Below are 26506 nucleotides of genomic sequence, written 5' to 3'. Positions count from 1 at the left end.
CAAATTTTATTAGATCAGACATCTGCCTAACAAAATCAACTTATTCTACAAGTTGCCATGACCTGCCGACCTCAGAAAGCTGACGGCCATTTACTTATGTAACAAGAGCTGTCCGTAAGACAGCGCGCTCGACTTTTCTCAGTGCTTGACTCTGAATTATAGCTTTGCCAGTAAAAAAAAATCCAAGTTAAAAAGGAACATAACTCTGTCAAAATTCAAACCAGAGTTATGGGAATTGTGTCTCCTGGTGTAGACTTTGATAGGAAATAACCATTTTGAGTTTCAAGTCAAAAGCTTTAATAGTAACAGAGATATTTGACTTTATCAAAAATTTTAACAAAAAATTCTAAGTTAAAAAGAGACAAAATTATGTCAAAATTCAAATCAGAGTTATGGGGACTGTTTCACCTGGTGTAGACTTTGATGATAATTAAGTATTTTAAGTTTCAAGTCAAAAGCTTTGAAAGTATTAGAGATATTTGACTTTATCAAACATTTTAACAAAAAATTCTAAGTTAAAAAGGGGCATAATTCTGTCAAAATTCAAATCAGAGTTATGGGAATTGTTTCTCCTGGTGTAGACTTTAATGGCAAATAAATATTTTAAGTTTCAAGTCAATAGTTTTGATAGTAACAGAGATATTTGACTTTATCAAAAAACTTTAACCAAAAATTCTAAGTTAAAAAGGGGCATAATTCTGTCAAAATTCAAACCAGAGTTATGGGGATTGTTTCTCCTGGTGTAAACTTTGATAGTAAATAAGTATTTTAAGTTTCAAGTCAATAGCTTTGATAGTAACAGAGATATTTGACTTTATCAAAAACTTTAACCAACGGCGACGCCGACGCCGACACCAACACCGACGCCGACACCAGGGCAAGTGCAATAGCTCTACTTTTTCTTCGAAAAGTCGAGCTAAAAACTGCATACCTGTCACAAATTGACATACGGGCCTTATTTTATCTGTATTGTAAATGCAGGTATTGCATCATCTTTTTGTAAATTTTTGAGTTATTGAGGTAAATGTCAGATTTCACGCATGAAATACCTCTCATGTTTTTCTGTATTTCATAACTTAAATTTCCATGTAAATTTCATTAAATTCTGTTCAGTAATAAGAAAGCTGATATTTTATAAACTTCAGTAATTCGTGTTTTTATCCCCAAAACCACTATAATGGGCCTCAAATTGTCAATTTAATTCCACGCCAAAGTAGTCAGATTTCCCGGCTATATCGTGAATCCCGTGAAAATGACAATAGTCATAGCACACGGATTATCCGTGAGTCCCATGAAATTTAGTATTTGGCGGGACACTACCCTTTAAATAAACTGGACTAGATATGCCTTGCGCACACCACCTTCCGAAATTATAGACGAATCTATGTCTGAATTATTTTCTTGCTAGAAATTTATGCTCGATCGAGCTTCTTCCGCCAGACGATTTTCCTGGTGATGTCATAACCCGGAAGTACAATGCCCGAGGTTCACTTGTCTTCACTCGCCTGGATGTGATTTTCCCAGCGCAGAGCTTTCGTCCCATGGTTGTGCCGTAAACCGCAATGACGCTGATTTTTGTTATCCTCTGAAGTCAGCTCAGGGATGCAATCACCTACCACCATAGGGAGCCAATAAGAAATCAACGTATTCACAGTTTAAAGGGACTGGATTTAGAGATACGTTTTGTTTGTGCTACTTAAAGTTCGCAATTAAATTAAAGAACTGTACCACGTCACATTAGAATGGAACTATACGAACTTTGTATCTGGTGATACTGAACTTTTATTTTTTTTTTCTTATAATCAGTTTTTTTTTTCATATCATCTATTCATTGTAAATAATCATCTTATGTAAATAAATTTGTAAGTATTGTAAAGGGTGTTGATTTGTTCTGATGGTTACTGTCGCCGGTATGGCCTTTCCTGTCACAATGGTGTCAGAAGTGGGATTGGTCGACCAGACACAGTAGCTATTCGAACATTATTAACACCCATTTAACTGCAGCAATAATTTGTAAAGATTCCTCTTGTTTTGTTCTATTGGTACACATAATTATAACAATTTTATTCATTTTTCAGAGTGATGTCTTACCTCAGACAAGACAAGACAGGTCCATAGCTTCAGCTAACCAGCTTTAGTGGTCACAGACTGATAGACAGTTGCAAACAACACTTGGATTCTGGGGTGAGTTCGTTCCTTTTATTTTTCTTTTGGGTTTATTTTGTGTCACTCTATGATTAAGCCACCATTATCTGTGCTGAGACCTAACTTTTGGAATGACAATAACATATTCTTTATGTACTTCAATTACATATGCTGGTTTATAAGACAGTAAACAGTGTATAATTACCTGATGACCTCAGTGGAAGAGCTGACCATGATTATCAACGCCAATGTAGCAACAATACCTGAGGTACCTGCAACTGTCTTTACCACAAACAGAGATGGGTCCTGAAAAAAGTAGTCCATATTACTCACAACTATTCTGTGCTTTGGTATATCTATATATAAGTACTCTATACATCTACTTTTTAATCCACTAATTCTGTAACAAGTTTTTCTGTGAAGTTTGGCTTTACTTTGCAAGATTCAGAGTAAAACATCGTTCCAGGGCTTCCAGAGGTGGCAGTAGAAACTGTTTGAAATTTTAAGGTACAATGTCTCTCTGTTAAAAAGTTTAAAAAGTGTAAAAATGCAGATTAAAAATTTAACTAAAAAGAAGAATTCTTCAAAATCTGACAAAATCATTGAGAGGAAACTTGAAAGTTTTATCAGAATCCATCTACAAATGACATGGATGAAGTCAAAATTTGCATTGTTAAAATTTTTTGTTGTCTAACAAATCTGAAACTACAATGGAAAATATTCGATCAAAATTCTTTTTTTACAATTAATTCAGAACTAATAAAGATATTTTGGAAATTTAAAAAGTTCCCTTTACCACCCTTGGAGCTTTTATAATGATCTACAAATATGAATGGTATTGTCTTATATGTAAAGAGAAATCAAATAAAATTTTTCCTTACAACCTAAAATTGGCACATTTTACTGAAATTAATTTCTACATTGCAGGCTAATCCCACAGATGTGAAAACTCTATCTTATGTAGGTACATACCTCTGTAGAATCTCTAACAGGGTTGATGTATGTTTCATAGGGATTTCCATCATCAAGGTTACTGAGGGCGGAGAGAAGACCCTTTAGATTATCATCATCATCATCATCACCATCTGCAGAAATGCCTTCATGAGCAACAAACATACGCTCTACATTAAACACATGAGCTCCGATATGTATTGCTGAAATGATTCAATATGCACTGTTGAAAATTATTTTACTTCTTCTCGGAATAAGTAACTTTATACATAAAGTAACAATATTTACAAGCTCCATCTGTTATTTTTTCTGTTTCCTTACTGTTTGTTTACCTGTAGATATACCAGATAAGCACAATGTATATAATTTGTTACATGTTTTTATCAGTGTCAAAACTGATCATTAAGCCATATACAATGTACATACTGATTTTAGTTTTACTTATGTGTTAAAATTTGAGGGAAAATCTGAAATCTTTGCAAGAGCATTTACTTATGCTACATTCACTAACAGTCCATATTTGTGAAAATATAAACCCTTGAAAGTTTTTAATATCGTAGTAAATAGCCTACATCCTCACAAGTTGGCCATATATTTCCAATGTTAAATATAAATTGAACTTTTAACCTCACAAAAATATCTGTGAGTTAATTATCTATGGAATGTCATCTATATACCTTAAGACATATATCTGTGGAATACTATGTCTTTACTCTTTACATGTAAACGGATCATGTAAGTGAAATATCTTTAGAATGTCACATGTTTACCTGGATGTGAAAATATCAAAGCTACATATCTATACAATGCTATGTGTTTAACTATATCCAATGAATTATTTGAGTAATGTCGTGTGTTTACCTGTAACCAATATATTGAAAGCTATATACCTATGGCATGTTATGAGTTTACCTGTATGTAAACAGATCATTTAAGCTATATATCTATAGAATGTTATATGTTTACCTGTATGTAAGCAAATCATGTAAGCTATATATCTATAGAATGTTATATGTTTACCTGTATGTAAACAGATCATGTAAGCTATATATCTATAGAATGTTATATGTTTACCTGTATGTAAACAGATCATGTAAGCTATATATCTATAGAATGTTATATGTTTACCTGTATGTAAACAGATCATGTAAGCTATATATCTATAGAATGTTATATGTTTACCTGTATGTAAGCAAATCATGTAAGCTATATATCTATCGAATGTTATATGTTTACCTGTATGTAAGCAAATCATGTAAGCTATATATCTATGGAATGTTATATGTTTACCTATATGTAAGCAAATCATGTAAGCTATATATCTATGGAATGTTATATGTTTACCTGTATGTAAACAGATCATGTACCGGTAAGCTATATATCTATAGAATGTTATATATTTACCTGTATGTAAAAAGATCATGTAAGCTATATATCTATAGAATGTTATATGTTTACCTGTATGTAAACAGATCATGTAAGCTATATATCTATGGAATGTTATATGTTTACCTGTATGTAAACAGATCATGTACCGGTAAGCTATATATCTATAGAATGTTATATGTTTACCTGTATGTAAACAGATCATGTAAGCTATATATCTATAGAATGTTATATGTTTACCTGTATGTAAACAGATCATGTAAGCTATATATCTATGGAATGTGATATGTTTGTCCAGTTGCCTTCTTACAGACTTCTTACAACATCTCTGAAATATGAAAACGATACTTTCATTAATATATTATTCAGTCAAACTGAAGTAGAATATGTCCATAACATAATGAAGGTTTATTACGACACCATTATTTGACAGTCTAACAAACTGTAGAAATGGCAAATGCAAGATTTATTAGAATATATCACATGACTATAAAACAAGAGGGCCATGATGGCCCTATATCGCTCACCTGTTATCATTGCACTTGAGGACAAGAAGGTCCTCAGAAAAAATATCTAAGTCCAAAGTACAGGAACAACAAAGGGAAGAAATTGAACCAAAACGAGAAAAAAATCTTACAAAGTATAGATATGTCAAAATACACCTAAAAATTGAAGGTACCATCCATGTTGTACCACAGAAAACTTGTCTCGTGTTTTCCCTACGGCCAATAATAAAAAAGTTACTAAAAAAAAGCTATTTATAGTAACGTAAAAGGAAGTAATTAAAAAAAAAAATTGTAAGTGAACAAAAGAAGGATCTGCCAAATAAATCTGTTGACATAAATGAAATTTCAGATCAGTATCTTCATTAGTTATGGAGATATAACAATTTTAATTTGAAATAAAGGGAGGTAATTTGACATAAATCAGTCCATAGTTATCTACCCTGATCATCTCAGTCCAACTAATAACAATAATGAAATTTCAAATAAGTCCTGTAAGTACTTACTGATATAAATCCATTTTGATTAAAATCAGGGGAGGTAATCAGATATAAAACAAGTGAATGAAGTATTGCCATGCAATACAAAGTCCCCTACTGGAAGGCACCTAATTTTCTCTACTGCAGTATAACATAATGAACTGATATTTGTCAATGATGTATAAACAATATTGTACTATATATACAATATAATATAACAAAGCACTTGGATTAAAATTTGCATATATAAAAACATACAGTTGTTTTCATTTGGATTTTTTTTGGCTGATTATACAAAAAGTTATCATAAAAGTTATATATAGTAACAACAAAGTGAAATTAATCCTAAAAAAAAAAAAAAAAAAGAAAAAAAATATATAAAATATAAGTCCACAAGAAAATCTTTACCAGGTAGAGATAGATCAAAATACACCTAAATATTGGATGTAACATCCATGGTGTACCACAAAAAAGTGGTCTTGATTTTTCCCTACGGCCAGTAATAAAAAGTTACAATGTAATCTATTTATAGTAACAACGAAGGGACGTAATTCTTAAAAAGACTGCCTCATGGTTGTAAACATTTGTGCCAAGTTACATCAAAATCTCTCCATGCATGAAGAAGAAATGCTCCGGACAAAGTCATTCTTGAATTTGACCTTTGACCTCTAAGTATGACCTTGACCTTAGACCTAGGGACCTAGTTCTGGCGCAAGACAATTTTTTTGTCTTATGGTGGTGAACATTTGTGCCAAGTTACATTAAAATCTCTCCATGCATAAAGAAGAAATGCTCCAGACAAAGTCCTTCTTGAATTAGACCTTTGACCTTTAAGCATGACCTTGACCTTTAAGCAAGGGTTCCGGGATTTGCGCATGACATGTTGTCTCATCATGGAGAACATCTGTGCCAAGTAATATTGAAATCCCTTAATGAATGACAGAGTCATGGACCGGACACGAAACAGACCCTGTTCATGCCATGTTAACATTTGACTACTAAGTGTGACCTTGACCTTTGAGCTAGGGGTCTGAAAGTTGTGCACGACACATCATCTTATTATGACATACAATTTTGCCAATTGATATTAAAATCCCTTCATGGATGAGAGAGTTATGGACCGGACAGGAAAAAAGCCCTGTTGACCTTTGACCTCCAATTGTGACCTTGACCTTTGAGTTAGGGGTGCAGGTTATGCGCATGACACATCATCACATCATGGGGAACATTTGTGTCAAGTAATATTAAAATCCCTTCATGGATGAAAGAGTTACGGACCGGACCCGAAACAGACCCTGTTCATGCCATGTTAACATTTGACTACTAAGTGTGACCTTGACCTTTGAGCAAGGGGTCTGAAAGTTGTGCATGACACATCGTCTTATTATGAGGTACAATTGTGCCAAGTGATATTAAAATCCCTTCATGGATGAGAGAGTTATGGACCGGACAGGAAAAAAGCCCTGTTCACCTTTGACCTCCAACTGTGACCTTGACCTTTGAGCTAGGGGTCCGGGTTTTGCACATGACACGCCGTCTCATCATGGGGAACATTTGTGCCAAGTAATAATAAAATCCCTTCATGGATAAAAGAGTTATGGACCGGACACGAAATTGCGGACGGACGGAATGACAGAATGACGGAATGACGAAAAGCGCATTCCTATAGTCCCCGAAACTGGCTTTCAACCAGTAGGGGACTAATAACTCTGGAACCTATGATTGGATCTGATTTGTCATGGAATCCAAGATTTATTGTTGTTGAAGAAATTTTAGAAGTTTGTATTAAATAAAACCATAAATGAAGTCTCTATATGGCTGCAAAAGCCAAAATAGCCTATTTTGGACCTTTAAGGGGCCATAACTCTGGAACCCATGATGGAATCTGGCCAGTTGAAGAAAGGAAGCAAGATCTTGTGGTGATACAAGTTGTGTGCAAGTTTGGTTAAAATCAAATCATAAATGAAGCTGCTATTGTGCAGACAAGGTCAAAATAGCTAATTTTGGCCCTTTCAGGGGCTATAACTCTGGAACCCATAATGGGATCAGGCTAGTTCAAGAAAGGAACTGAGATCTTATGGTGATACAAATTGTGTGCAAGTTTGGTTAAATTAAAATCATAAATGAAGCTGCTATTGTGCAGACAAGGTCAAAATAGCTAATTTTGGCCTTTTCAGGGGCCATAACTCTGGAACCCATATTGGAATCTGGCCAGTTCAAGAAAGGAACCAAGGTCTTATGGTGATAGAAGTTGTGTGCAAGTTTGGTTAAAATAAAATCATAAATGAAACCACTATCGTGCAGACAAGAAATTGTTGATGCACGCACGGACTGACGACGGACGAAGGGTGATCACAAAAGCTCACCTTGTCACTATGTGACAGGTGAGCTAATAAAGAGATCAAGATTGAAAACATATTAATAATTTATATACTCCTTCAATCTTTTGTATTTCTTTTATATTACAACTCCATTAAGGTAAAAATGCTGATAGGTAGAATTCATTTAAGCCTGATTTTTCAAAACTTCATGACATATGATGAAAAGTCAGCCAATGACAGAATATAAGGTCATGTGCTTGATGTTTTGCTAGACTAATATGAAAAATTTGGATCTCAAGCAAGTTTCAAAATGATGTGCACAGGTCCTTGTGCTTACTTTCTAGGTTTTATCTATTAACACACAGGCTTTCATTTATTCCCGACATGGTTGACTTTTTCCATATGTCAAAATCTACCAAAATCCAGAGTTTTGTGTTATATTTACCAGATTTATGCTACATGTATATGACTTCAGTGTTATCAAACATGCATAAACTACCTTATTTTCCTTATCATATGTAAAAAGAGCATAAAGAAAGTGATCAACTTTAGAATATAAACATTAAATTTAATTTTTTAAAAAATGAATCAATTTATCTTCAGTACAAGGTAATTACCTTTAAAGACCCTCTAAGAAATGAGATGAGGTTACGGCATACAGGAATCAGTATTAACATACAATTAAGATTTAGGCACGCTGCACTGGCTCTTGCCCATGGTAAGGCATCCTGTGAAGGACAAAAAGAAAATATAGTACAAAACTGCAACAATGAAATGAAAACATTTTTATAATTACAGCATTCCCTCCCTAAACGACACCTCTCTTGAGCAATTACTTCCTTTGAGCAGTAAACACAATTCCTCCAAAGCAAATGAACTTTTCCCTCCCAAGAATGGTAATTCCCTACAAAGGCAAACGACAAAAAAATTGACATACCGAAGCAACGTATTACCTCCCCTGACCAACATCGGCAATGTCCATTTGATTATGGAACAACCGGACGTGTGTTGAACAGGATGGGAATATCTGACAAATAATGTATGCATGCGCTGCTGAATGTTGATGGTACCCAAACTTACTTAGGATGTAACTGATTATTTGTCATAACATGGGGACCAGTGATGTGTAAACAAAAGAAGAAAAGATCATTTTCGCGAGTATTGTCCGTAAGTATTGACCTGGCACTCGATATTCCACATATTTTCGTAAATTAATTGTTGGTGTCCGCACCTAAATAGCAATATATCTATTGCATATATATTTCTTAACTGATATAATGTTGCAGGTAGTTGTGTGGACTAAGCGTTTAGCTGCCAATCTCAGGGTTGTGGTTTTGAGTCCTATGTCTGACCATATTTTCTTTTTTCTCCAAATTTTAAATGAAAACTTACCACTTATCTGATCAATTTTATCTTGATTTTTATGGTTCAATTATTGAAAGTTATCCAATTCAACCGTTGTAGAAAAAGTTGAATAAAAATTGTTTTATAAGTATCAAAATGTCAAATTACTTGCCACCAGCATTTCCAGAAAATAAAAACTACAAGAGAAAACAATTAAAATTCACCAAGTATGACACATAAAATAATGTAAGAATAAAATAATTAATGCAGTATCGATAACATTACATTACATTACCGATAAAAAAAGATCTAAGGTGATTTCGAATTCGTAGTAATGTGAACGGAAGTCAGGCACCTTACCACTATGCTATCATGTCACCTGTTAACAGTATAGGTTACTTTTTAATAATAATTATAGATATTTTCAGGATACAAATATTGCGTAAATAAATGTCCAACAATATTGGCGAAGCTTAATGAGTGCCAGGTCAATACTTACGGAAAATACAGATGGCTATAATATTTACAGTTACAATTAATTACAGGGAAGGTGATTGCTGAATTGAATTGGATTTTAAAATTATGGGTCAAATTTTAAATGTGAAATCGAGCTACAATATGCATAATAAACACACTGTTTATGTTCATTATTCATGTACCTCTAAAATAAGTACTGCAACAATAAGCCTGATATACTCTGCTTTACTGGGAATAACCATTAATTATTTACCTCTACAATAAGAAAAGCAAACAAAAAGCCTATTATACACTTTGTGTAACAAGGCACAGACATGAAATATTTACCCCAGCAATATTACCTGATGTATGTTACTACACCAGACAGATTTTTACTACTTGCCTTAATCAGTCTGAAATATAAAACTTTACTGGACACAAAAATATAATACTTTACTATAAAGGCACTGACCTCAGTGATCGTACGATAAAAAAAAGAAGAGTGAATTATTAGATATCATAAAATGATATTTCTTAGAATGCTTTGAAACTTAGCTGACAGATTATATGTTATGGAAACACATATGAATCAGCTGTCTTTACTAATTTTTCCATTCAAATTTGAAAAGCATTTGTAACAGGGTACTGGAGGTAAACTGCCTTGATTATAAAGCTTTTTATTATATACCTATATAAATTCTGTAAAAAATTGGCTTTTATTTCACAATTAAATATGAACAGGCTGAAAAAAATCGCGTATTGTACCTTCCAAAAATCCCGTATTGTACCTTCCATAGTGTGTGTTGCCGAACTACTTTCATTTATATGCATGAGCTGACACAGTTATTTAAATAGCACACACAAAAACTTAACTCATTTCATCTCAACATCAACAAACATTTAAGATTTCGTTCGATTACAAATAAACAAACAAAAAGGTGGAGGTACATAATAAAACGGTCATTACAACAGTAGCTAGATCTGGGATTTTGAATTGGCTCTCATGAATTTTGTAAGGACAGATCACACTCGGCGCATGTGCGCCTCATGAGATCCAATCTGGCAAAATCCACTCAAGCTAAATACAGCATCCCAGACCAAGCTACTGTTATAATAACCCTATTATATCTGACTGTCTTTTAGTATGTATTCCTCCGTAGTGTATTGGTCAAGAATGAAGGAAAAGTTTTAATGATGCGGTGCTGATGTGGTGGCCTGGGTTCGTTTCCCAACTCTGGCATGTTTTTTTCTTGATTTGGCATTTTTAAGATGGTTTAGAAACAAAAACTCATGTTCTAATGTTCATAATTTGACCAAAATTCAATTTTAAAGAAAGATAATTTTTTAGCCAAAATCTGGAGGTCAGTGCCTTTAATAATTAGTCTAATAAACCCTTTTCTACTGGGCACAAACATTTAATACTTACCCTACAGTAAGCCAGAGCTGTGTGCTTACTCCTACAATAAGCCTGACAGTGTACTTACCCCTATAATAAGCCTGAGGTAGTAGAAAGACACGGACTGTTTATACTCCAGGTATGCATACACAAACATTCCAATATTGGCTGCTATCCATACAGCCTGTAAACAAGTATTTCATCAGGTGAGAAAAATATGAAAAGAAGAATAACCACAACAGATAGAGCCATATGGCATATGCAAATTATCCAAGTGGTGAACAGTGGCAGCCATTTTGTGATATTATCACATTCTGTATTTTCTTATACATTTATGGCAAAATTATGTTTTATATACAAGTACATTATTGTAGAATTTTAATCAAGGTACACCTCTAGGTTATGGTTTGGACTTTAGTTAGGCCTATAAAGTATGAATTATTAATTTGGTTGTAACAATATTATATGGTTATGGCCATATAAAAACAATGATATCACAGTACCCATATGGCAACACTGCTTTAAATATTGAATTTGAAATTAACTTACTCTATCAAATACATTAAATTTTATGGATCACTTTTCATCATTTTTTCACTTCTGTTTATGTTTCAGAGAGAAAGTTTGGATTACATATTTTGAAATGTCAAGAAATCCCCTATAAAACCGCCCATGGATCATATTCTTCCTTGTGGTATACATACCATTATCAGGCAATTAAAAAGAAATTTAAGAAGTGCTGATAAGGAATACCCCATCAGCAGTGAAAGCATATCATTTTACAAATCTGTTTATCACAATAACTACTTCAAGGATTGGCTGGCAACTGAATACTTTTACATTATATATTTCAAATGACTTTTACATGCTGAATTTTACAGTTATACTTCAAACGTAACACATGTATTATTTGTGAAAATCATCATCATGTTTTTCAATAACACATCTGATACACATGGGTATTTTTTACCTGCCAGCATTGTACGGATTCTTCACCAGCACTAGCTATACAACTTCCCCACAAAATAGGTAACTGATCTCTTCCCTGCATACACAGGATTTAGTTGATCAAAGCTTTTTATATGTCACTTCAACACAGATACATTCATATAGCAACTTTCCAGCTTTAATGGGGTATGGAACCTCCGAGCATTATTCTAGGCACAGGCAGACACCTTGGTAGTATCACAGACCTTAGGTAAACCAGCCAAATGACTTGCTTGTGAAAGTAATTCACAGCAAGAATAATTATTTACATTCTCCAGCAATTTTGGAACAATGTGGGGGTTGACTGAGATCTGGTGCACTATTAACCTATTTAAACACCACAGTCTAAGATGTTTTCAAGGTAGCACCCCATTATGTTCCTTTGTTAGTTTGTTTAACATAAAATGACAATATATTTTTGGTTTGTATATTGTACATGTGTATTTTTATGATATACATATCCAAATAAACACTGCTACAGGTTTTAGTATTACGCGACTTTGGTCTTTAAACATGGCTGTTCCTCTTATCTGATCTCGAGAATCCTAGCAAGTCTTGAGTCCATACTTCTGTGAGGCAAGTGATTCAGAGTTAGCTTTCTTAACTACTCTGCCACAGAGAAACCTCCATGCCAAACAGACATTGAGGACAACTAATTCGAGATGCATTGTCTCTAACCATATATCAGTAAAATGGAAAATTGTTTTACCAGTGAATCAAACTCTTTGCCTCTTTACTGGCAGACATGTGCTCTATTTACAGGGTTTATCATGAAATTACACAAAATAAGGAACTGGCATATTCTATTATAAACAAGCGAATTTCTTAGAACATTCATGATTGTGTAATTTTTGTTTTTGTTTTGGCTTGTAAATTGTTTAGAATCAATACTAGAAGTAAATTTTTCATTTTGGATAATAAATTGCTTAGAATCAATACTAAGCCGTAATGGTCAGACAAGTACATTTCTGTGCAAGTTAGTGACTATTCTTGGAGCCTTTAATAGCAGCATTGGTCGAACCTCTTAAAGGTAAGGCAACATCCTTAAAGATGTCTGAATTTCATCTGAATGGTGACATCACACTCAACACGATAGTGGTAATTTTCATAAAGGTTTTAGAACATGACAAAAATGCTTTTGCTTCATAAAAGTTGGAAACAAATCATTTCTGTTTTCTTCAACATATCATGAATATTTTTACTGGAAAGTTTACTTGTATTGGCTGCATGCACCCACTCACAAAACTATATAAATGTATTTCAAAAATGCTTGAGCAGTAGATCAATATTTTCTCCTTTGCATTATAAATAAAATTCCTATCTTGTTTTTGCCTAAATGACATAAATAATATATTTTTGCTTCATTTTTCCTCCCAATTAGATTGAAGACTGATGTAAGACATTTAACAGCATGTGACTGCATTTCTAAATAACATTCTGTAATATCAAGTTTGTTTGGTATACAAACATTGAATTGCTTCTTGTTAAAGGCGTACGCTAGAATTCGAGGCGAAATTTTTCCCAATAATTGAATTTCTTCAAACTTTGGATATTGAAGGACAATCATCTAAGAAACAAAAATATGCAATAAAAATCATAGGTCACCGGTATTGAAAGAGTTATCTGCCCTTGAAAATGGCATTTTCTCTTCTATTATTGAGAAAAATTTCGGCCATCTCATATACATGTACTGGGTATTCTAGCGTACGCCTTTAATACAGATTAAGATTTCATAATCTTTTATGAAAAGTGAAAATTGAAAATGCATAGGGTATCCATTTCAAATTTATCATTCAGTATATAAACACCTACTGCCTCAAGATTGCAGTCAAGTGCAAAATTACATCATTATTCAGGATGTGAACTATATTTTAAAAAAAGTAAATATGCACTCCATCTCAGGATATACAAGCAAATTCTATGAATTTGTACCCCCCCCCGCTGAATGGGTTTGTGTTGAAGAATGGCAAAGAAATATATCTGGCAAAACTTAGTTAATGATGTTACTAAGACGCAAATAATACATTTGAACTTAAAAGAACAGAAATCCTTAAGAGAGCACAATCAAGTAAGAAATCTAGAGTGTGGGTGGTGATGGGGGGTGGGGGTTTACAACTTCACATGTTGATAAATAATCATGGAAGGTTTGAAAAATTTAAAAATAAAATTTTCTTTGGGGTGGTTGGGGGGGGGGGGGGGGGTGGGCAGTGACCAGGTGAGGGTACAAGACTTCATATGTTGATAACAAATATTGATGAAAAATAAAAAATGAAAAAAAATTCAGGGGATGGGGGGAGAGGTGCATGATCGGGGCGGTGGCGGGCAGTGAACGTACAAAAGTTCACATGTTGAAAATAAATATTGATGGAAAATTAAATTAAAATTGAAAAAAAAAATTTTTTTAGGGGGATGTGGTGGGGGGGGGAGGGGGTGCATGATAGGGGTGGTGGGGGTGACTGGGTGGAGTAGCGAGGTGGGGGGAGGGTATAACTTTGCATGTTGATTAATATTCATGGAAGGTTTAAGATTTTTAAAAAAATGAAAAAAAGATTTTGTGGGGTGGGGGAGGGGTGGGGAGATGGATGGGTGTGACCAGGGCGGTGGGGGTGACTGGGTGTGGGTACACAACTTCACATGTGGATATTAAATACTCATGGAAAAGATTAAAGAAATGCAATGAAATTCTACCACTTGGTTAGTTTGTTATGTACAAATATGTGGACTTTTAAACAATTAAAGGGCAATAACTCTGAAGTTACTATAGAGATCCTGACGAAATTGAGTGTGCACTACCATGTTATGGTAATCTAAATTCAATTAAAGTTTCATAGTTCTAGGTCAAATATGTCACAAGTTATGAAGCAGAAATTGCCAAGTTTATAGTAGCCTATATAGTTAACACTAGAAACTACTAAGGGCCATAACTTTGGTGTTACTTGGGCAATCTGACTGAAACTTGACAGGCCACATTTCCCCATAGTGGTGAACATATATATGAAGTTTTATTTAAATATTCCAAACCACTTCCTAGATATGGCTCCAGACGGAAAGACCAAAGGAAGGACAGACGACGCCAAAACTATATCCCTCCGCCTTCGGTGAGGGATAATTACACTGCACAAAATGGCACATTCTAAAATCAATTTCAAAAGTTATACTTTCACTTACAATGACAATCCATCTTGGAACGTCATTCAAATGTCTTGCCATTGTATCAGTTGTGCAGATTTTGGGACTTTTTGGACAGTATCTCCAGCTCCACGTGATACTCTACATCTACACATATATAATGTCTATGTCAGTTTGCCCTCATCTCTGAAAATAAAAGAAATTACTGTTGCGGTATATAAGTAACATATGATATTTCAGTTTTACAGCTTATACATTTTTCAATCAATAGACACCCAACATATCACTGTTCCTTAAAGGTGCAAAATAAAGACAAACGAATAGACATAAATCCTAAAAAAAGACTACACATTTTGAAATATAGTACTAAACATTACGATAGCTGTGCAATATTCCCTTGAAATCAACACATGTACAGAGAAACAAATGATTGTTTCTGTATTTTCTTAGCCTGACATGGGGGGTCATTTTGTCCTACTTTCGTGTTTATCGCTTTTCCGTAATCGGTCGGAAATTCTTATGGATCACGTGATTTTAAAATTTTTTTCAAACAAATATCCATTTAAGACGCGCAACAAAATAACTGTATTTCCATGATGGTAATTATGCACGACTTGCACGAAAAATATGAGATGTACAAAATTTAAATTTAAAATTGACAGTGACATATATTAGGCCAAGACAATGTGTTTAATGTCTAAAATCTTATTAATTTAATGTAGCCATGTGTACATAAATAAGTGTATCTAGGTAAATTTCAATCATACTTTGTTTCTGCAGTGTAAGACAGTTACTCATTTATATTCTTCAAATTATACTGAAAAGAAATTAACTGAAAAAATTTACAGAAGAAGTTGTAAAAACACTTTTATTTGGGAAGGGCCTGAATTGTCCTTATGAAAACTTGTAGTATAGCTGTATATTACCTGTATTATAAGAATGATTTTCATGAAGTTTTTGTGAGTTACAAAATTGTTGAATTCCATGTGCTATAAGTTTGTAAAAATCACGTTATCGTTTGGGTATATGATATATTTTGCATCTATTTATAAATTATAGCCTCGTTTCGGAGGATTCTTCCGAAAAAGTCCGAAGATGCTCGACGGGTTCGTAAGCAGTCGGAAAGCATACTTTCGGTTTGACATAGGCAACAGTTTTTGTTTATTTGTTAGTTATTCTTGAACATATTCATGACTATTTGGTCAGAACCGATGCAGTGGACCATATTTTCAGTAAATAGGAAGTCTCAGCTACAAACTCAGGTTTTCATATAATACTCGTTTGGGTTTTAGTAATAGACCGTTAATTACCGGTATAGCTGGCTTTTTACAGTTTCACTGTAAGTTTACCATGAAACAAGTATACTTTCAAGTAATGCAGAGTTCTAATTCATTGCAATTACAGGTATTATGGAATGAATATCACAAAGGCAGGTACACAACTTTTAATCCTGATACACAACATTTAATCCTGATACACAACTTTTGATGAAAAAATGCCAATTAAGCTCGATAAAATTTTGACAATATTTTTGTCCAAGAGACATGCTAAAAACAACAAGGCAGTCTGAAAGACAGCTAAATCCCCTGCCACTGCTATGGATAGTGAAAGGGTAAACCTTTGATTTTAGCTGTGACCTTGACCTTGAACTGACATGGCTGACTCATGAATTCTGCACAAAGTCTTGATGAGGGGATCATTTGACCAAAGTTTCATGAAAATCCTTCAAGGGGTTTAGGAGATACAGAGCTGAAACCTTTGACCTTCAGCTGTGACCTTGACCTTGAGTTGACATGGCTGACTCATGAGTTCTTGATGAGGTGATCATTTGACCCAAGTTGGATGAAAATCCTTCAAGGGGTTAAGGAGATACAGAGTGGACACCAAATGGAAGGCTCAAACCTTCGACCCTTAGTTGTGACCTTGACCTTGAGCTGGCATGGTTGACTCATAATTTCTGCACATCGTTCTGATGAGGTAATCATTTGACCCAAGTTTTATAAAATTCCTTCAAGGGGTTTAGGAGATATAGAGTGGACACAAAATGGAAGGCTCAAACCTTTGACCTTCAGTTGTGACCTTGACTTTGAGCTGACATGGCTGACTCATAAGTTCTGCACATCGCCTTGATGAGGTGATCATTTGACCCAACTTTCATGAAAATCCTTCAAGGGGTTTAGGAGATATGGACCGGACACGATTTTGTTACAGACGGAAGGACAGACGGACGGAAGCAGACCATTCCTATAATCCCTCTGCCACGGCGGGGGATTAATAAAAGAATACCTGTGGAAAATTTAAATGATAAGTTTGATGAAAATCCTTCAAGGGGTTTAGGAGATATAGAGCGGACACAAAATGGAAGGCTCAAACCTTTGACCCTAAGTTGTGACCTTGACCTTGAGCTGGCATGACTGACTCATGGGTTCTGCACATCATCTTGATGAGGTGATCATTTGACCCAAGTTTTATAAAATTCCTTCAAGGGGTTTAAGAGATATAATGCGGACACAAAATGGAAGGCTTAAACCTTTGACCTTGAGTTGTGACCTTGACCCGGCATGGCTGACTCATAATTTCTGCACATCGTCTTGATGAGGTGATCATTTGACCCTAGTTTTATAAAATTCCTTCAAGGGGTTTAGGAGATATAGAGCGGACACAAAATGGCGGGCTCAAACCTTTGACCTTGAGTTGTGACCTTGACCTTGAACCGACAAGGCTGACTCATGGGTTCTGCACATCGTCTTGATGAGGTGATCATTTGACCCAAGTTTCATGAAAATCTATCAAGGGGTTTAGGAGATATGGACCGGACACGATTTTGTTACGAACGGAAGGACGGACGGACGGAAGCAGACCATTCCTATAATCCCTCCGCCACGGCGGGGGATTAATAAAAGAATACCTGTGGAAAATTTAAATGATATTTTAAATTTGAAAATTCTTATGTTTTACAAAGAAAACTCCATCCATGACTGATGTTACTTCAAGCTAGTCTTTTTCCTTTTTATATAATACTAAGTTGTAGATTTCAGTGTTAGTGACTGCCGCTGTATGACTTTTACCACACTTATCAAACAACTGAATGCTATTGAAAGAAAAGTTTTCAGAAGTTCTAAAAATTTAAATGATTCAGAAGCTATGTAAAGCAGATCTTTCGAAAGTACCTTTCCATGCAGCTGATATTTTGATAACACTGACGATATCTTTGAGCTAGGGGCCTGTGTTTGCACATGTCATTTGTCATCTAATTATGGGGCACATCCGTGCCAAAAAATATTGAAATTTCTGTCATGGACTGGACAGAACAAAAAACCCTACTGAATTTTGACCTCCAAGAAGGACCTCGACCTTTGACCTAGAGATCTGAGAGTTGGGCATCTTGGGTAATCAAGTTTGCATGTCCAATCATCCTATGAAGTTTCAGCATTCTGGGTCAAGTGGTTCTCAAGTTACTGACCAGAAATGGTTTTCAATGTTCAGCCCCCTGTGACCTTGACCTTTAATAGAGTGACCCTAAAATATATAGGGGTCATCTACTCTGCATGACCAATCATCCTATGAAGTGTCAACATTCTGGGTCAAGTGGTTCTCAAGTTACTGAATGGAAATGGTTTTCCATGCTCAGACCCCTGTGACCTTGAACTTTAAATGAGTGACCGTAAAATCAATAGTGGTCATCTACTCTGCATGTCCAATCATCCTATGAAGTTTCATCATTCTGGGTCAAGTGATTCTCAAGCTACTGACCGGAAATAGTTTTCCTTGTTTGGGCCCCTGAGACCTTGACCTTTAACGCAGTGACCCAAAAATCAATAGGGGTCATCTATTCAGCATGACCAATCATCCCATGAAGTTTCAACATTTTGGGTTAAGTGGTTCTCAAGTTATTGATCAGAAATGGTTTTTCATGTTCAGGCCCCTGTAACCTTGACCTTTAATAAGTGACCCCCAAATCAATAGGGGTCATCTACTCTGCATGACCAATCATCCTATGAAGTTTCAACATTCTGGGTCAAGTGGTTCTCAAGTTACTGACCGAAATGGTTTTCCTTGTTCGGGCCCATGTGACCTTTACCTTTAATGTAGTGACCCCAAAATCAATAAGAGTCATCTACTCTGCATGACCAATCATCCTATGAAGTTTCAACATTCTGGGTCAAGTAGTTCTCAAGTGTCTGACCAGAAATGGTTTTCCATGTTCAGACCCCTGTGACCTCGAACTTTAACTGAGTGACCCCAAAATCAATAGGGGTCATCTACTCTGCATGTCTAATCATCCTATGAAGTTTCAACATTCTGGGTCAAGTGGTCCTCAAGTTATTGATCGGTAATGGTTTTTCATGTTCAGGCCCCTGTGACCTTGACCTTTAATAGAGTGACCCCAAAATCAATAAGGGTCATCTACTGCTGACCAATCATCCTATGAAGTTTCAACATTCTGGGTCAAGTGATTCTCAAGCTATTGACCGGAAATAGTTTTCCTTGTTCGGGCCCCTGAGACCCTGACCTTTAACGCAGTGACCCCAAAATCTATAGGGGTCATCTATTCTGCATGATCAATCATCCCATGAAGTTTCAACATTTTGGGTCAAGTGGTTCTCAAGTTATTCATCAGAAATGGTTTTCCATGTTCAGGCCCCTGTGACCTTGATCTTTGACGGAGTGATCCCAAAAACAATAGGGGCCGTCTACTCCATAAGTCCTGCTACCCTATGAAGTTTGAAGGTTCTAGGTCAAATGGTTCTCCAGTTATGGATCAGAAATTAAGTGTGACATACGGACGGACGGACAGGGCAAAAACAATATGTCTCCCCCAGAGAGGGTGGGGAGACATAATGACAAAGTTCTTGACCAGACACGAAATAGACCCTGTTCATTTAAACACCAAGTGTGACTTTGACCTTTTAGCTAGGGGTCTGAAAGTTCAGCATGACACATCATTTTTATGGGGTACATTTGTGCCAAGTACTATTAAAATCCCTTCATGGATTATTGACTTACAGACCAGACAGAAAAAAAAGCCCTATTGACCTTTGACTTCCAAGTGTGACCTTGACATTTGAGCTAGGGGTCCGGGCTTTGCGCAAGACAAGTTGTTTCGTCATGGGGACCATTTGTGCTAAGTAATAAAAATCCCTTGATGAATGATGAGTTATGGACCAGACACGAAACCATGGATGGACAGACAGATGAAATGATAGAAGGATGGAAAAGTGCAATCCTATATAGTTCTCACCCAGAAGTGGACTAATTAATTGATAGTATAAAGATTATATTGTGCATCTATAAAAAATCAAAGTAGTAAATCGTCAATAGTATATTGTGCAACTAAAAATCGTAAGTAATATAATGTGCAACTATAAACCTTTAGTTTTAATTAATTTTTCACTAACTGGTAAAGGCAAATGTTGTTTATGGTGACCTTGATCCTATGCATCAATTTTTACATCTAAAAAAAACAAAACACTTTTCCTTTATAATGATATCATAAAGTAAAAGTAGTGATTAAAAAAAAGTTCAAATGATAATATAATAAAAACATACAAGAGCTGTCACAGAAGACAGCGTGCTCGACTATTTCGATGCTGGATAGTGAAACTGGGCACATCTGAGGAAGCTGGAGCTGTCATATGATGTGGGTGATGATGTGGAACAACTAATTTATGTTTGAATCAAATCCGTTTGGTAATAACTGAGATAGAGTGAAAGTGCATCAAAACTTTAACCTGAAATTCTAAGTAAAAGGGGGGATAATTCATGAAATATTGGTGTGAGAGTTATGGTCCTTGTGCCATATGATGTAGGTGATGATGAGGAATAACTATTTTAAGTATAATTACAGAGATAAAGAGAAAGTGCATCAAAACTTTAACCAAGGTGCGGACGTGGAAGGATGCCGACGCCGGGTCGAGTAGTACAGCTCTATAGTCGAGCTAAAAATCCTGTCATATTGTCCATCATAATGAAAATAACTATCAACCATTTTGAATGATGTGAATGTTAAAAAAAGGTTTAACATTAGTTATTCAGCATCTATGAATGCTTGAACATACTTCTGAAGGAAATTTAAAATGAGGTAAAGGCTTTACTTTCTTTCAGTTCTAGAGAAAAATCAATCATCTGGTACAGATAATTTGAAACAGTTCAGTTATTCTTGTTACCAGTCAGTTAGGGTGGCTACTGACACAGACAAGTACGTGGTAGTAATCGGTCTTCAAGATGTTATAACCTCAGAATCGCATTTTGTGAGTCTGTTGAGATGAGCCTAGGGAGAAAAAGGTTTTCTGAGAAAATATAAGTGTCAGTATTATGAAAGAAATAAACATTATTACAGATTACTTGATCTTAGTCCAACTTGTGACGTAATTATCATCTTCATTTCATTTCAGTCTATTATGTCACATCTGAAAACAGGCATTATTATTAGTGATTAACATCCGCACATAAATTGTCAGCTTCAGAGTATGAAAAACAATTTGAGCCGCACCTTGAGAAAACCAACATAGTGGCTTTGCGACCAGCATGGATCCAGACCAGCCTGCGCATCCGCGCAGTCTGGTCAGGATCCATCCTGTTCGCTTTCAAATCCTATTGCAATTAGAGAAACTGTTAGTGAACAGCATGGATCCTGACCAGACTGCGCAAATGCGCAGGCTGGTCTGGATCCATGCTGATCGCAAAGCCACTATGTTGATTTTCTCATGGCCCGGCTCATTTAATTTGCTGGAGGAAATACATTTATCTTGTGAACAGAAACATTCTTTAGCATGTTCTGAATAAAACCTACAGAAAAACAGCTATTAAATATATGCATGAACATACGGCATTTAGCACAGTGTAAAGTCATGCCCAATTCATCCACCAAACCTTAAACCTGTACCAGGTGTTCATAACGAAAGACATGAGAATCGATATAAATAGATCTATCCTCAAACAGGTTTTGTTTTCAAATATTGTAATTTAATTTTGGATCCTTGTAAAAATACAAATAATGTTGTGCTAATACTTAAAATTTGCCTGAGATGTTGTGCTCCTCATTATCTGCTATCCAGAGTAACTAGATTCACAGATTTGGACTAACTAAGTAACATGATCTAAACAGCTAGACTTTGTAAAAATATGAGCTCGAAGAGCAGGCCCAAACTGTCTACTCCAGAATCATGCTTAATGGTAATATGATTATACTTTCACAAGTAGAGATGGATTTAAAAGTTTTGCAAGAAGCTAACTACAAAGTACATGTAGGCGCATCTGGCAGCAAGGAAGTATTTTCTTCACTGTGATGAAAGGAAATTCTTCAAAGTGAAGAAAATACTTCCTTGCTGCCAGATGTATCTACCAGACTTCTGAAAAGTTGCCAGTCCGACGGACTTGACCAGAAAATTCTGACACAGTCCGCCGTTTCCTAATCCAGATGCGGTCCGACTGACCGGTATTTATTGTGCTCAGAGAACCGCAACATCTCAGACAATACAACAAAATGGGGTCACTAACATATCATGCTTGGGCAGAACCGGGAAAGAAAAGTAAATTAACGTCCAACAATCGTAGTGAAAAGAAAAAGATGTACGAGGTTGACCAAACATTTAACAAGAAATGGAAAAAAAACTGCTCCTGGCTCGTGTATGATGGAGAAAAGCAACATATGCGATGCACTGACATTTTTTCAGACTGGCATATTGTGTTTTGGTCCAGCAGTTTTTTAGGCATTGGTGGACCAAATGGCCGGCCATTTTTTCCAACTGTCCTGAAGTCTGGGCTACATTTACATTGTAGGTAAAGGTAAATTTTATTTACTGTCCCTTTGTCAAACAATGAACACAAGCTCTGTAGAGCTTTTGAGCGACCCTATTTAAGAAGGCAGTGGCTCCGGCTACCTAGACCAAAGGTCTAGCCGGTTGCAGCTACCTAGACTAAAGGTCTACGTAGCCGGCTCTATATATACACATCGTATATGAACATGTAAGTCAAGGTAGCCGGCTTTAATAAACTGTATTATAAAGGATCATTATATTAGTAAAATAAATTACATTTCTTGTGATTTATCATTTACTATTTGTAATTCACCTGTTTATTTCGCCGTATTTACGCACTCGTATCATATCGGCCGACATTTTGTTATGTTATCAACGAATGATCAGAGTGTCGTTATCGAAACAGACAGACATGACATTGTATCTTAAACAAGAGCTGTCGGAGGACAGCAACGCTCGACTATTCAACAGCCTTGTCAATTGAATGAATACAAAAGTCGATAAAAGGGGCATAATTTTGTAAAAATGGGGAAAAGGATTATGGAACCTTCACAAAGCTTATCAGCTCATAAAGTGAACAAGTGCGTGAAGTTTCAATCCTTTCCCATAAGTGGATACTGAAATACCAGCTTACATACAAAAACTTAACCAAAAACTGCTATTAAAGTCGAAAAAGGGGCATAATTTTGAAAAAATTGCAAAGTAGAGTTATGGGACCTACACAGTGCATGTCAGATCATGACAGTGAACAAGTGTGTGAAGTTTCAATCCATTCCCATTAGTGGGTACAGAGATACCAGCTTACATATAAAACCTTAACCAAGAATTTCTAAGTCGAAATTACAAAAGGGGACATAATTTTGTAAAAAAGCAAAATAGAGTTATGGAACCTGTCCAATGTAGGTCAGTTTATCACAGTGAATAAGTGTGTTAAGTTTCAATCCTTTCCCACAAGTGGTTACTGAGATACCAGCTTACATACAAACCTTAACCAAGAATTTCTAAGTCAAAAAGGGGCATAATTTTGTAAAAAAGCAAAATAGAGTTATGGAACCTGTGCAATGTAGGTCAGTTTATCATAGTGAATAAGTGTGTGAAGTTTCAATCCATTCCCACAAGTGGTTACTGAGATACCAGCTTACATACAAAACCTTAACCAAATCGGGACGCCGACGCGGATGCCAACGCAGACGCATGGGTAAGTCCAATAGCTCTACTATTCTTTGAATAGTCGAGCTAAAAAGGGCCCTAAATGATTTTACTCTTGCGTGCATGATCAATGCAGACGTGATTTATAAAAGGTTTCTTGTTTTGTGTTGACACACGGACGGACGGACGAATGGACAGAAAGAAACAGACATGACATTGTGCCTTATCCTAAATAATTGGCCCTAAATTATTAACTGTATATTTTACACTTGCGAGCGTGATCAATGCAGATGTGTTTTATCAAAGTTTGGCTGTTAAAGTTTTCTTCTTTTGTTTTATTTGACACAAATGACACATGTGAACTGCTAACGTGAGTTTTTATACCTTCTCGATACATATTTGAGATCCTGTGATTCATTCTTAAAACAAAACAAAAACAAACAGTTAAAAAACAAAAGGGCAAAACAAAGAGCATCAAAGTACATTAAATGATGTGGCTCTACTGAACATACCGGCGTTTGATATTTTCGTGCGCCTTTTTTAAGTGATAATTTTAAGCAAAGAGCTAAAAAATAAATTTTATATTTCTGTTTTAAGTGATCATCACTTTCGCACCTCTATGTGCGTCTTTAATTAATTACTACGTAATTTCTCCGCCAATTTGTTTATTAGTCAACAATCTTGACTGGTTCTAATTGTTTGTTTGAACATATGAGCTCTTTATTCTAAGGCACTGTATACTAAATGTGAAAGATATTTACATAGCAAAAGACCTAAATCTAAAGGATCGCCGACAATTGACATCATCTATCAAAAATGTTTTTCAATATATGACAAAATGTTGCCCAATATGATATGAGTGTGTAAATACGGCAAAATAAACAGGTAAATCACAAACAGTAAATAAATCACAAGAAATGTAATTTCTTTAACTAATATAATGATATTTTATAATACAGTTTATTAAAGATCTGGCAACCTTGACTTGCATGTTCATATACGATATGTATATATTGTATATATAGAGCCGATTACGTAGACCTTTAGTCTAGGTAGCCGGAACTGGCTACATAGACTGATAGACCTTAGCCACCACCGGAACCGGCTAAGAACAGTTAAAACCAGATATACCTTACCCCTAGCAATTTGCTGGTACCTATTTACAGCTGGGTCACAAGGACACACTGCAATGGGAGTAGCCAGGAATCAAAGCCAGGTATCGAACCCAGGGCCTTCACCTGCGTAGGTAAGCATCATTGCCCTCTCAGCCAAATTATGCGTTCACTTACTCTATAATCTAATTCGAGGCTTTGTCTCATTTCATATCATAATTAGGTCTAGCAACAATAAATAAATATTGAACTGAACTGAACTGAACATAGATATACACGCTTGTATACCTTCAGTTCAAGTAAACTTACAGATCTTGATGCTCTACATTTCCTATCCGAAAACTATACCACTACATATTTTATTAATTTACCTGTACATAAACAAGGTAAGTCATATAAATCTTACTTACAAAACATAAATAAGTATTACAATGTAGATAATTACCATAAGTTGATATAGCCTAAATATTCTTCAGCGAAAGAAAAAATTAATTCCTGATCTTGAATAGCCCAAACTTCCGTCTTGACCATTACTAATATCCGGTATCCGGTTTTCGCGGATTCTTCCTGTCGTTCTCGTGCAGTTGCACTCGTGCAGTTGAGTCAGATGACTGATAGGCAACATAGTTAAATTGGATATTGTTTCTTACGTTTTGCGTTTTCACTTCATTCTGATAAAGGCAATCATGTTTAAAGTTATGTGAATTTATTCACAGTTTTTTCTTTTCGTGTTTTAAATATAAAAGATATATGGATAAAAATGATCTTCTTTCCTTAAATCTTACAGCAAGTGACAGATTATTATTCTTGAATAGAATGATAGATCTACCGTTTTTTACAAATTTTAGAAACGAAATACTTCCGTTGTGGCACACTTTCTTACAGTAGCGTATAAATAAATTTAAACAAAGAGCGGAAAATTAACATTTGTAAATACAAGTGACGTTATTACCTTTCATTCTAACATGTCTAGATTTGATTGCTAGGTAAACAAAGAAGAAAGTTAAGCTCTGTATATTTAAGAAAAAGTTTATAGCAAAACGGTGTTTTAACACTATTTATACACGTTGGGCGGTTATACGCCAGGCGTAATAATTTCACGAGGGCGCACGTTAGAACGGTTGGAGCGCGGACCAGTAAGAGAGCATTATGACGTCAATTATGACGTCAAATTGCCGCATGAAGTCCAGTTCATTACAACTAGAATAAATGAAGTCCAGTTTAATATTTACCAAAATATTTCATTGAACATGTAAGAATGAAAACAATCAATGCCTTCTTGTGGTTTGTCGTCTAATTTATCATTCACCGTTCAGATACTTAGATATTAAACCACCCGGGCTGACGCCCTCGTGGTTGAATTCCTACGAATGTCATCTGGCATGGAT

At 35.4% G+C, this 26506-nt stretch overlaps 1 protein-coding gene across 7 annotated transcripts in view; it reads right to left on the bottom strand.

Moving 5' to 3' along the window:
- LOC123550914 (cytochrome b-245 heavy chain-like) overlaps positions 1 to 25723 on the bottom strand; it is a 47434-nt gene extending 21711 nt beyond the window's left edge. For 2 of the 7 annotated variants that reach the window (XM_045339408.2, XM_053540285.1), the window contains exons 1-7: positions 25564 to 25723; positions 15137 to 15283; positions 11070 to 11165; positions 8403 to 8513; positions 4723 to 4810; positions 3118 to 3299; positions 2351 to 2451 (exon numbers count right to left, since the gene is read on the bottom strand). In XM_045339408.2, coding sequence (XP_045195343.2) covers positions 2351 to 2451; positions 3118 to 3299; positions 4723 to 4810; positions 8403 to 8513; positions 11070 to 11165; positions 15137 to 15178 — 620 coding nt within the window. In that variant the 5' untranslated portion in view covers positions 15179 to 15283; positions 25564 to 25723. Of the gene's footprint in view, positions 1 to 2350; positions 2452 to 3117; positions 3300 to 4008; positions 4061 to 4116; positions 4163 to 4554; positions 4598 to 4722; positions 4811 to 8402; positions 8514 to 11069; positions 11166 to 15136; positions 15284 to 21435; positions 21508 to 25563 lie in introns of those variants that run through there. The other 5 variants (XM_053540284.1, XM_053540283.1, XM_053540287.1 and 2 more) reach the window with 5 other exon arrangements.
- Positions 25724 to 26506: the final 783 nt, after the last annotated feature.

This window comes from Mercenaria mercenaria, chromosome 4 (assembly GCF_021730395.1).
Source record: "Mercenaria mercenaria strain notata chromosome 4, MADL_Memer_1, whole genome shotgun sequence".
NCBI lineage: Eukaryota > Metazoa > Mollusca > Bivalvia > Venerida > Veneridae > Mercenaria > Mercenaria mercenaria.
This window is presented reverse-complemented; position numbering and strand designations above follow the sequence as displayed.